Source organism: Notechis scutatus, chromosome 4 (assembly GCF_049901735.1).
Source record: "Notechis scutatus isolate UNSWTSFEM ecotype Mainland chromosome 4, rNotScu1.2, whole genome shotgun sequence".
NCBI lineage: Eukaryota > Metazoa > Chordata > Lepidosauria > Squamata > Elapidae > Notechis > Notechis scutatus.
In genome coordinates this window covers 126014527-126028644 of record NC_142012.1, presented here as the reverse complement: position 1 = coordinate 126028644, position 14118 = coordinate 126014527, and the positions used below count along the sequence as shown (strand labels likewise).

The 14118-nt window shown below is 35.8% G+C and overlaps 1 protein-coding gene across 1 annotated transcript in view; it reads right to left on the bottom strand.

Moving 5' to 3' along the window:
* Positions 1-1281: 1281 nt before the first annotated feature.
* Positions 1282-14118, bottom strand: part of HS6ST1 (heparan sulfate 6-O-sulfotransferase 1) — a 203388-nt gene continuing 190551 nt past the window's right edge. The window contains exon 2 of the mRNA XM_026680897.2: positions 1282-8086. Coding sequence (XP_026536682.1) covers positions 7378-8086 — 709 coding nt within the window. The 3' untranslated portion in view covers positions 1282-7377. The remainder of the gene's footprint in view (positions 8087-14118) is intronic.

Below are 14118 nucleotides of genomic sequence, written 5' to 3'. Positions count from 1 at the left end.
TTCTGCTTTTTCTTATAGAGTTTTATCTCCAATGGTCTGCCTTGTCTTTCCATGCTTCCATTAAATTTTAAAGTATGTCCTGAGGGGACTCTTCCCATGGTGCCTTTTCAGTTTGAAAGCATGGATAGCCATATGGTGAAGGAAAAAATGCATAACAAAAGCAACAACAACAAAGTCAGCAGTAGGACTTTCTGTCATCTCTTTGCTATCATGCTCCACCTGGAAAAATCAAGGAAGAAATTCTTAAGCATCCTGGGAATTTAATAAAAAAAGTCACTTTCATGCAGGAATAAAAGATTTGAGAAATTGCAAAGCCTAACGTTATTAGAAATACTCTCTCCTTCTGAAGCAAATTGTTTTGACTTTCACTCTGTTTTAGGCTGTGATCTTATGAAATGTGGACTAGATGCTGCACAGCAAGTATATGTTTCTTTTTCACCAGAAATCAGTGCTTGGTCCCAATGGGAGCTTTTAAGGGAGAGCATGGGCACCCTCCTTTGTGCAAATATCTAGTAGCAGCTATTAATTGACTCTTGTTCCTGTGCAATGAGCTTGTAACCATTAGTGCAAGCCAGATGGTGGTTTCATACTAATGAGACTTTGGGTTGTAGAGTGGTAGAAGCAGCCTTTTTTTAAGGCATTTTTTTCTTTAGAAGCTTTGGCAGCCAGAACAGCAGGAGGGAGATTAATTTCTTGTTTTTGAGATGTTAACATGTCCATGATATATAATAACTTGCTGGGACATTCTTTTTTTTTCTTTTTAAATTGACCAACAGAAAGCATAGGTGTATTATAGCTTCCTTGGATATTGAGCCATCTTTCAAGAATTGCCATGCATAGTAATTTTTCATAAAATAAATAATTGCATCATTTTATGGGGAAGCTTTAAAATTTAAGTCAGGTTATGCTAACCAGGCTCCATGACTTGGTAGGCTAAGATTTTTCTAACAGTGCTTTTAAATTGTGATAATTTAACATACAAATAAAGCAACAGGCTCATAAATAGTCAAATTCAAATTTGACTTCTATACAGGAAATAGTAGAATCTAATGGTTAGTAATGATTTATAATCTGAAAATTAGACACTGTTTACTTCTGATTTCCCCCTTGCAAGGAAGATTCTGTGTTTATAATAGGTTTATTTCCCTTCCCCCCACAAACTGAGAGCAATTTTCTTCCCATGGAACAGATCTAAGGACATTAGAATATCAATGACATGGCACATAGACATATGGTGCAATGGAGAATGCACATATCCAAAATATAACAGCAGGCCAAAAATCTTTCTGTACGCTTTATTTAATTTGCTAAGGTCCAGTCTTGATCTAGACAGAAACAATTAGGTGACTATTATTTTGTTTTGTCTGTTTTCGTAGCAGTTACTGAGATGAAGAAAAGGAACATAATCCTTTGCCTTTGTAACATTTTTAAAAAAAGAAGCTATAAATAAATATATTAAAGCTTTAGAAGTTATTTGATTCAATTTAAACATTGCTTTTAGTTTCTGCAGCAAACATGCAGATTTTATAGAGTTGGTCCATTAGAAAATAATGGTCTGAAGATAGATGCTCTCAGTGTTAATAAGAAGAACCTGTTTGAGATCTTAAATGGGAGAGAAAAATGGAGCTTAGAAAGACCAAAGTACCAGTTTATTGGAGAAAATCACCCAAATGAAGGAGAGGAAATAGATCTTTGGGAATAGTTTGTTCATCGGCTTCTTAATGCAACTTAGACATCTTTGTGAAATTAAAAGCAGTTTGCATAAAGCAAGTAACATTAACATGATATTTCACTCAACTGCAGTTGTGCTGATAGAAGCACTAGCACTCACCAAAATTTGCAGAGGCATTGGCGCAGATATGAAACCTTAAATGAGTTTGTAAAGCACAATTGAAAATCAGTTCAAACCAGCAACACAACTAAATTAAAATATATTCCAACATGTACAAAACAAATCATCATTTGAAAATAACTTCAACAATTGTTTTTCATAGCTTAGCACTCAGCATTCTGCATGTAGGAGGGAGCACCTGAGAAAAAGGCAGAGGAGAAAAAGCAGGAACTATAGGACAGAATGGGGTAAGGAATCACATGGTGCAGCACTTTCCCATGATGCACTTCAGGATTTATTAGAAATCAAAGATATTAACACAAAACTTTGCTGAGAAGAAAACCTCAATCGATCCGCCTATGAATGCATGCAGCCCATTCTTGGAGACAATCATTTGGTTGGCAATCATATATATGATTATATATTAATATATATGATTAATAGACTGTGAACAACAACAAAAAGAACAATGGTTCTAATGATATTCTATGACCAATCATGGGAAACGTTGCAGCTTGTTACCTTCATGATAGTTATAAAGAATTGCATGGTAATAGAGGACTGTAGTATTCAAGTTAGCAACGTATGCCCGTCAAAATTATCTTTAATTTGTGAATCATCTACAGGTGTAAAATTATTCACTTCTAATTTAGATGCTTTAGAACTAAAATGGATAAACTTACCCTTTCAATTCTAAGCTAGACTAGCACATATCTATGTGACTGCTAGTCATAATCTATGGTTTTCCAGGTGAAGGATTAGAGTGGATTGGAGACATCTGTGTGAATGTGAATTGCATGTGTCAAAACACAAACTGGAAGAGAGCCTAAACTCATAAAGAAGACTTTTCAGTGGCCTCCTGATGCCCCTTTGTCTCTCATCTTAAAAGTCTTGTATTTCTAATTGGAAAAAAAGCAATGTAAATTCAACCTCATATAATAGCATGGATGTTTGGCAATCCTTTGCATTCAGCGTAATAGTTCTAAGCAATTTTATGTCAAGAATGGAGAACCACTAGTTTTTCCTTTTGTTAAATTTTCTTAATAATTATTATGCAAAATCCTAGGTCAACCCTTATGCATACTGCAGCTGAATAAAAATCTTCCTACTTGATCAGGCCAGAAGTCCATTCTGTTTCTCCTGATAGCTAGCTCAGTGTGTCTCAACCTCAACAACTTTAAGAGGTATAAACTTCAATTCCCAGAATTCCCCAATCATCAGTGAGCTAGATAATTCTAGAAAAGTCAACTCCTATTGTTACCCAGCAACTGGTATACATAGAGGTATATACTTCTGCTTGTTTTCACTGTTAGGACTATGAGCTATAAGAACACAAGACTGAGTGCAGATGCCACAATAGAGTCCCAAAATAACAGAGGGAGCACTAATCATTCAACTAGGTAATTCATCTTTTGTAATTACTCTTCTCTGTTAAGAAATTTCACTAGGGAAAGCTGCCATCAGTCTAATCCCAGTGTACTCCAAATTGGAAAGCTTTATTAATTGTATCTGTTTCTGGAAAGGATCTTTCAGTCATAACAAACTGACAAGAAATCTAATACATTGTTTTATATGAAAAATACTTAGCTGGTTTATGGCCTCAAAATTATTCCACGAATCCCCATTCAGTTCTCATTTCAGAAGGCTTCTGCAGAAAAGAATTTCTTAAGTAATTTCAGTGAAGATTGAGCTAATGTGCTGTCTGGTACTGCAAAATTCTCTTTTGCTAAAAGTCCAGAGTCAATGTCCTGGAACACTAGGGAGTGCTGGAGGAAGGATGTGTGCTGTTGGAAATGTTTATAACATTTCTTCTGTAGTGATTGCTCTGACTAAGTACGCATGCTGATTTTAAATAGCTACAGGAGATGTTTTCTAGACTCCCCCAGTACCAGCACTGCTGACATTATAAACTGCTCCTGTCAAGAGTTAAGGAAAGTTCAGAAGATTATATGGAGGTTGAAAAGACACAACAGGAGCTACCATAAAAGTGTCCTGATATATTGTAGATAAAGGATTTTAAACTAAGCATGTTTTTTCTTTACAGTATCATTGATCTGCTCTTGAATTATCTGGCCACACATCGTAATACTCAATATAAAATTTATTCCCATGATATTAATGAATTCTTCTAAACAGTCACATTTAGTGTTAAGAGTCCCATCCACTCTTTTCTTTTCTATATCCTTATAATTGTCCTTATAATAATTTAAAAATTCTGAATTGATTTCCTTTATTTCTTATAACCAATCATAGCTTATTTGCCTTTGTAGTTTCAGTTCTTTTGGTCCAATTTAGATGCTTTAGTCCAAATGATTTTGATTAACTTAAATATCTTTGTACAAATGTCTTTGTATAATATCTTAGCAAAATTTGGGAGGACACCTGAACTATTGTGACAGGCCATGAAATTGATATTTCCCTCTGCTGCAAGAAACTACAGTATATTGTGATCTAAGCACAAAATGACCACATACTCACTCACTTTGGCGCTGAAGCTGACAATAATATTCAGTAGTTTTTATCTTCTTAGCTTTTACTGATAAAAACATCAAACAAAAATATTGGAGAAAGCCTATAATCACAGGCAGATCCATTAAGGTTTTTTATCAAGGTTGTTGTGGAAATTAAATTTAAACACCCCAAAACTACTTTCCTTTTATCTTTATCCACACAATGAAGCCCTAGAAACTTGCTGTTTGCTGTACAAAGCCTAACAGAACAGGCTCTCTGCTGTTCACACTATGCATATTGATTAGTTGCTGCAGCACATTTTTGTGAGACTATAGTGATAAAAACAGGACAAACACTCTGGGTAAAGCTCCATATTCCGCATGTCAAAAGCTGCAGATGTTTTTGCCGGCAGACAATTTTAAAACGTTTATTTTACTTGTTACAAAAGTCCAGAGTTTTCCAGAGATTTAGCAGACTGTTGTTAATCCCTAAATTTAAGATTTAGGGATATAAAGTCCTCCCACCCCACCCCAATTATATTCAAATGCTTAGTTTTGATGAGCTGTGAACATGTACTGACTGAGCTGCCAAATGCTTATATTTAAGAACTAGTGTGTCTTTTAGGATGTACATCATTACAGGTCACTTGGTGCTTGTATTAAACACTGAAATAGATGGATAAGGTTATGTTTAAATCAAGTTTTCCTTCTGTCATCACTGTAAATAATTCTCACTGTCCTGTGGATGAAACATAGAAGCAGCAAGCTGAGCACATATAGTAGGTTGCTTAATTAGGTTATCTCCTTTGGAAGAAGACCAAATCTTAGGACATAAAGTATACATTGAGAACTTGGAAAGAATACAGGAAGTCCTTGACTCATGACCACAATTGGGAACAGAATTTCTGTTGCTACACAAGGCAGTTGTTAAGTAAGTCACACCCAATTTTAAACTTTGCTATGGTTAAGCGAATCATTGCATTATTAAGTGAATCACACTGCATTATTAAAAATTATTAATTCTTTAAATGAATCTAATTTCCCACATTGACTTTGCTTGTTGGAAGCCAGCTTGGAAGGTTGCAAACGGTGATCATGTGATTCAGGAACGTTGCAACTTTTGTAAATACATGCCAAGTGCCTGAATTTTGATCAAGGGATCATGGAGAATGCGGCAAAGGTTGCAAATGCAAGGACCAGTTGTAAGTCATTGTTTTGAATGGCTGCTAAATGAACAGCTCTATGTCAAGTACTACCTATATTAAGATACAAAACCACAAGGAAGTGCCACACTTTCTTGTACTGAAAATCATGTGGAACAAATACACTAGCTTCTCTCTATGGTGCAGAGTGAGCCTGATCTTTGAGAATCAGCTGCCAACCTTCATATTCAAATACTATCTACAATTTAACTCAGTATCCAAGAGAACAGAAACAATAAGTCATAATGACAAACACAATTTGGTTTCCTTCAGACTCTCATTTTATAAAACTGTTTAAAAACATATAAAAGTGGTTAGAAAATAAAGAGACAGGTTTTTGGAGAGACAGTAAATGATAATTGGATGCTTTCAAAAAGAAAAAGATGTATGCTGTTGTGATTTTTTTAAATGTTCAATAAGTATAAGGCTTATAAAATCAGAGCTTGAAGTGAGAACAACTAAGCCTTACAAGTTCTCTTGTTTGCTCAAAAATAAGAAAGCAAGACAGACAAGTAAAGTCTCCTTCAAGTAAGTAAATAAGGACACATCCACGCAGGATTTGTTTTTGGTAATAGTATGGATGTGCCACCTTTATGGGACTATTTTCCCCCCAATTTTCTCATCTAGTCTAAAGCCTTAGTATCCTCTAATATTATCACACTCCTAAGTCCTGAGCCTGCTTAGATTTTCAGCTCAGACATGATCAGCCAAGTGCTGCCATGTGTTGATGCAATGCAGTGTCTTAAATTCAACATCAGCGCTCCCATAAATAGTAGATATTATCCAGTGAAAATTAGTTGCATCTAAATCTCCCTGACATCAATCAGTGGAGCTGAATTACTTCATTAAATTTTAAGTTAGCCTCATTTGACCTAGGACTTATAATGATCTAATGTTTATTGTATAGCAGTCACTATACAGCAATGGACAATATGTAATGCCAAATAGTGAACAATCACTTTGAATAATAACTGTGTCTTATTAAATCAACATCCAAACAGAGGGGAAGAATATTTTCCATCATGAGCAGAACAAAAACCAAATGATTAAGAGTTTGCCTGGGATATGTTGGCCTCAGTTGATCATATTCTTTAAATTTATTGGAGTGATACACAGCCAGTCTTTCTCTAGGAAACGATATTTTACCACTTTGTGATGAGATGACTTACAGTTAGTTTTACAAGGGATTTAATTCTTTCTTTAACAAAGGCTGAGAAAATGTATGCACAGATTCACCATTTTTTTATAATGTAGGGTGTATGAGTGTGAATGTATGCATGCAAAACACCAGTGCCATGTAACCCAAACTTCAGTCCCCAATTCGTAGTCCAGTCTCTTTCTGAATGTTTCTTATTCTCTATTTTTAAAATTTCCTTTTAGTTTGACTGCTGTTGGTTACATATTCTGCCTTTGTTTTAACCATGATTTCAATCTGAAGTCAAGCAGCTGAACCTGGGACCAAGTCACTGTATGGCAGGTTCACTGCCATTATTATGATGTTCACCACTGAACATCTCATATAGACAAGGGAGGAAAACACTGATTCTTTGAAGCTCATTTGCCATTGCCGATGGAGAAGAGTGGTACAAAGCTGCTCTCTATGATGTCTAGATCTGCATCTAGGAGATGAAAAATGAGGTGACATTTGGCCTCAGATCTAGGGGACTACACTTGTGCATTTTAAACTCTGAGCTCACTTTTTTATTATTTTTATTTTGTTTTATTAAGAACCCCATTGGTCTTGTAAGAAACAGTAAAAAGACCCTTTGTTTAAAGAAGCATTCTACTTTCTGTTTTACAGATTGTTTTAAATAAGTTTTTTTTTTAAATTCCATGTTCTTTTGTAATGGAAACACTAACATCTTGGGTTTTTTTGTATAAAATTCTTTCAATGCTACCATTTCTCTATAATATGGCTCATGTAGTCCTCGGTAGGCAACCGTCCTTGTTCTTCGGTCTCTTCCCTGGGAAGTGCTTCATTCGATCGGTGAAGAAGCCTTTCTTCCCGATTCTTTATTCTCTGCTCCATCCTTTCCAGCTGCCTCTTGTACTGATAGCGCTGTTGGAAGAGGTCTTTTGCATAGTCGTACAGCTGCATGTCCAAGTCATTAAGTTCCTCAATTCTCCGTATGGTCTTGGTGTCCACCTCCACTCCACCTGCTCTTGTGCTATTATACTGCATGAATGGCCTGATAAATTTTAGATTGAAAGTTCTCTCAAACAAATACTGTGTTTTTCTCTGGAATTCTGTCAAGCCAAAAAAGGCCATGTCTCTGAGATTTTTCTTGGCACTTTCCAGCAGTATCTGTGCTCGCTTGTTTTCTGGTATGAAGGACATATTATAGCAGCCTACCAAGCTCAGATCAGCCAACATCCTCACTTGGCGATTGTTAGCTAAGTTATATGGGCAATCCATGAACTCCTGAAGAGTACAGCCTGACCAGTCTGTGCCTTCATAGCATGATGGCAGCTCTTCAGGGGTTGGCGTTCGGCCATCACACATGTGCAAGGATGTTTTCCAGGTAGCTCCTCGCTGGACATGCCTCCATTCACTGAGATAACGGGACACAGGATCCCTTAGCAGAGTGATGTAATAAAACTTCCTGTAAGAGAGAAAAAAGGTATGTGAGAATTAAGATTGTGCACATAGCTATTTTTATTTTATTATTTAAATTTATTGGCAGCCCATCTTACTTATCCAGCGACAGTTAATAATATTATTTGTTCCTTATTAATTTTTAAGGTTTACATTATCTGAATCATATAGATTCCTTTTTCATTAGGCTCCACAGTACTAGTTTCAAACAGTGCCAGTATAATTCAGTACAACTCAACGGATCTGTGATCACTCAACAGTTATTTTGGCATTAAGAATCAAGTGACATATTTCACATTATTATATACATAAAATGTACACGGCAATAAGAAAGAAGGACAGGAAATAGAAAGATACAGAGGGAAAAACATAAATGATCTACTTGTAGTGGTACTTCTCATCAAAAATCACTTGTCACGAAAAGGATAAGCCACAGTGGGCTTTTGGCAAATAAATGACAGAATAATAATGATCAAAACTGCAGCCAAATCCTTCAGTATAATAAAACTACAGATTTATGTACCTTAGGAGACCACTCAGACTGAGAACTAGAAGAATTTTATGACACAATGCAAAAAGCCATTTCTTTAGTAAAGGCTATGAATATCCCAATGGTTATGGGATATGTCAATGTAAGTATAACAAACCCCCAGGGAATAATAATCTTGGGGAAGGAAGACCCTTCCCAAATAAAAAGTATCAGTGTTGTTCCTCCAGCAAGACCAAAACTTTGTCTATTTTGAACACTTAATCAGGGCAAATGGGAACACTGATGAAATATCAACATAAATTGCAGGAAAATGTTTAAAGAACTAAATAATATTGGGACTTGAAGGGGAATGGATTTAAATTAAGAATGACCAAATGCTATGTTTAGTCAATTCTCTTTTATGCCATGAAACATAGATAGTATCCTGGAAGGGGGAGAACAGCCAGAAAATCTTTGAAATGTGGCTTTTAAGGAGAATGTTGAGAATTCTTTGCAGTTATAAAAGATTAAAAAAAAACTTGAAATCCTAGAGAAACCTCAAAAAGGCCATCAAACAGAGAAAAATGTGATATTTGGTACATTTATTTAGTACAATTCAATACAAAGACCCTGTAAGAAGAAACAGTGGAAAGGGAAAAAGGCCAATGACAGTAAGAGACACTGGGACTCAGGATAAATAATCTCCTGGAATACCTGAATTGAACACATTTGGAATATCTGAACTGAACCTATTAGATTATGCAGTACTGCCCAATAAACACAGTTTCGATAACTTATGCTTCACATAGATAGACCCAAAGTAACTTCCATAACTGTAGATGCCTGAACTGTAACCTAATTTTTAACCAAATAAATTCTTTGAATTTTCTGTTCACATTGTAATCTTAATAGATTAATTTATAGCATGCACAATACTGAAAATGCATGATATTACAGATAAGCAACACAAATCATTCTGGTCTGTTCTATTTTATCAAAGCTGACTTTGGTAAAGAAATAATATATTTTCTAAAAACATAGAATGTTCTGCATAACTAATTAATTTACTATATTTGCAGACTATCCCAATGATGTATAACAAGTTAGGAAATAGCAATCATAACAGATTAAAACAAAACAGTATATAAATGCCAAGTATGAGAGCCAGTATGTGGAGTGGTTAAGGTGCTGGATTAAGAGTCTAATCCAGACCTGAACTCTGGTTCTCCCATAGGCATAGAAGCCAGGCGGGTGACCAGTCACATTCTTTCACGATTCACTCAGACCCTTTCCACACCATCAAATATACCAAGATATCCTGCCATAATTTGATAAACCAATTAGGAATAAAGTGGAATTAAAAAAAATACCTGATTTGCAGAAAGCAAAGATACTACACACATCCTCGGGGAAAGTATGTCCCAGAGATTGGGAATCCCTTCACAGGAGGCCTTCCATCTAATTGAAATTCCATGGAATTCAAATTGCAAATTCCCTCAAGATATTTGAACTGGATGGGTAGGCTCAATTTGGCAAGGTGGGGCCAGATACTCGAGTGAAATGTTTCACCTTACAGCTTTTTAGTCACATCCTATTTGAATTGGGCTCAGAAGCCTATTGGTAATTATGACAGTGAAACCAAAGTCAGTGTTATCCTGTAATGCCAGGATTGCTGTGCCAGTCATCAGGCTGCTACATTTTGAGTTAATGTTTTATGCCTGGTATCGTTATATATTGCTGTATTATTTGTCTTGTATCATTGGCTGAATTTTTCCAACTTTCTTTGCTCTGGCCCTGCTCTAATCAGTTTCCTTTTTGTAGAATTCAATAATGGTGCTGTAACTTTAAATGATTATGTTCAGGAGCTCATAATGAGGGCTCTCACAGCTGCTTACCCAAGGGTATTTCATATTCATGCTCCAATGGATCCACTAAAAATACACGCATAAACTTGCTTTCTTATTTATACTCAAGGAGAATAACTAGGATTTTGTTTTAAAAGCCTACCTTGATAAACTTTTATCTAAGAAAATCAAACAAATCACTAACACCTAAATAAGACACAATTATTAGTCTATGCATAATTACTTTGAAGGAAACAAAACAAAATAAAATAGGGGGACCATGTAATTGGATAGAAATATTATCATACTATTTGTGTACATATTGACAAATACCAATGCTGTTATGCAAATTATGACATGTCAGGGCTAGATCTGCACAGGTTTGGAAAGTAAACATTTTGTTCTGAGACATATATTTCAAACTTTTAGGATTTCTGAAAAAGTTTTATTAACTTGTATTCTTTCCTTGTATTTTTTACAGATAAATGGCATTGATCCAGGAGGGGAAATATTAGAGAGAATCTGCCAAATCCGAAGGTTAAAAAAAGTGACATTTTGTTGTTTTCTCTCTACTTTTCTAGATTGTTTCCCCCCCTCCAATTTCTCTCCTATTTTTTTGCAAAGATCAGGAATTAAAGTGAACAGGATGCTACAGATCTCTGATCATATTTTTTCACTTGCTTTTCTATAGTTGTCATTCTTAAACTTGAATTTCATACCATTTTATGAATACATACAGTGTATGATTTTCTTCTGTTAGTGTATGATAATGACATTTTAAAACTTCATCAAAAATTAATACAAATAAAAGTCATGTATTGTGTTATCACAAGCTTTTCATTATGGAGATTTCATAGTCCACTTTGTCATATGAGATCAAATTATGTTTACATCCTGGTTTTAAAAACCAAACTTATATGATTTAATTAATCTAGAGGACCAGTCATATAAATTTGACAAATAAATATATGAAATAAAAAATAACAATTATTCATTTTTCCCAAGCAGGATGCTGCTATGATTAAATTATCAATGCTATGAAACACCAAACAGAGAGGGATGAAAACATCAGGGGAATACATACAAGTAATGACTGATGTGAAATGTTTCATTGAGAAAGAGAGACAGACATAGATTCTGATCACTGCAATATTAAAAGTTCTTACAAGTGAATGTTTTTTTTCAAATCAGAAGACTTCTCAACCTCAAACTTGTTTTTCAATCTTTCTTCACAGAAGGCAACATAAAAAAAAACATTACTGTTCTGTGCTACACTAGATCTAGACTTTTTAATCCTGAAGTGTGCCAGTCTGGAATACACAACAATAATCCAGAATCCAAATACTTTGCCATTGTTACTGACCTTTGTGATATAAATACTGAAATTCTATGTATTAGAATTTAATTACTTTGTTTCTGTTTTCTATTTTATGTTAACTCTTGTTTCTTAAATCTATCATCAATTCATTTCTAATCACAGGATTCAATCAGATCTGATTGACAAGGATTCTGCGTCATCTCTGGGTTAGATGGACGTAATGTCTGCCTACCAGTTTTCTTTGAATAGACACTTGGTGTATTTAACATTAAATATTTAGCATGTTGTGCTAAAAATGTACAGAAGAGAAAAACGTTTTAAAATAGTACAGAGTGACTGAGAACCATTTTCAGGAAGAAATTATGGCACTATTTTTATTTATTGGAGACACCTCCATTGAAGGCATCGGTAGGAAAATTCCTTGAAGTGCAAGCAGCAGTTTCAGAAAACTACTTTTTATATGGAGTGATAGCAGAAAAAGTTTAAACTTTTCTCCCCATCTTCCATGATCCTGAAGGCTTACTATGACTACTATTCACATAACAAGAAGCCATCAAAATATAGGTAACACTTGAGTATGACTATGATCATTCAAAGTTACAATGATATTGAATGAGGACTCACAATAGGTCCTGGAATTCTAGCTGACCCAACATCCCTGCAGCCTTGTAATTGTGATTTGGTGCCTGCAGTTATGTTTCAGTGAGCTGTGGTCACCTGATTGCAATTTCCGATTTTCCCTGCCAACTTCCAACAAGCAAAGTCAATGGAGAAACTAGCAGGAAGTCAGCAGTTGGGAGCATGTTAGGTCCTTGCTTCAAAACCTGTAGAATTCTTGTTTAGTTATGGCAACAAGTTATGTTCCTAACAGATAGGAAGCAGCAGGTGAAGGTAGGCAGAATCACATCTGATACCTGTACAATTAGCACAGGGGTCTCCCAAAACGGTGTACTTTCTCCACTTCTCTTCTCCCTATATACCAATGACTGCAACTCAAATGATCCATCTGTTAAAATATTGGTTTGCAGATGACACAACAGTGATTGGTCGAATTTGAGACAATGGCGAATCTGCATACAGACAGGAGGTTATACAACTTGCCTCATGGTGTAACCAGAACAATCTGGAACTGAACACACTCAAAACTGTAGAAATGGTGGTAGACTTTAGAAGAAACCCTCCCATACTACCAACTCTTATACTACTAGACAACACAGTATCAACAGTAGAGACCTTCAAATTTCTAGGTTCTACTGTATCACATGACCTAAAATGGACACCTAACATCAAAAACGTCATCAAAAAAAAACACAACAAAGAATGTTCTTTCTTCGCCAACTCAGAAAGCTCAAACTGCCCAAGGAGCTGCTGATACAGTTCTACATAGGAATTACTGAGTCTATCATCTGCACCACTATAACTGTCTGTTTTGGTTCTGCAACCCAACAAGACAGACACAGACTTCAGAGGATAATTAGGACTGCAGAAAAAACAATTACTACCAATCTGCCTTCAATCGAGGACCTGTATACTGCATGAGTCAAAAAGAGGGCTGTGAAAATATTTACAGACCCTTCACATCCCAGACATAAACTATTTCAACTCCTTCCCTCAAAACGATGCTATAGAGCACTGCACATCAGAACAACTAGACACAAGAACAGTTTTCTCCCAAAAGCCATCACTCTGCTAAACAAATAATTCGCTCAACATTATTCAACTATTACAAAGTCTGCACTACTATCACTATTAATCCCCTCATCACTCCGTATCACCCATCCCCTCCCACTTGTGACTGTATGACTGTAACTTTGTCGCATGTATCCTTATGATTTATATTGACTGTTTCCTAGTATGATTTGATTGCTTATTGTACCTTATGACTATCATTAAGTGTTGTACCTTATGATTCTTGACGAATGTATCTTTTCTTTTATGTATACTGAGAGTATTGCACCAAGACAAATTTCTTGTGTGTCAAACCACACTTGGCCAATAAAGAATTCTATTCTATTCTGTTGTAAAACTGGGACTGCTGGAATTGCCATTGCTAAATGGTGGGCTCACATGATGTTTATGCCCATGTTGCTTCGCAATGGAATTTCTGGTCCCAACTGCTGTAGAAATGGTCTTATGGTAACTAATGTCATGTCTACATTTACTAACAAGTGAGCAGATTGACCACAGTAATGCCTGCATTCTTTCAAAAGAAAGTGTTTATGTCCATGATAGTGAACCTATGGCACGTGTGCCACAGGTGGTGCGCAGAGCCATTTGTGCGGGCATGCAAGCCCCAGGGAAATTTACCTCACTGTGCATGCGCGTGCCTCCCAGCCTTTTTCGGCCTCCCAGAGCTGGAGGGAAGCCTCTGCAGCCTTTGTAGGCCAAAAAATAGGCCCGTTTCGTCA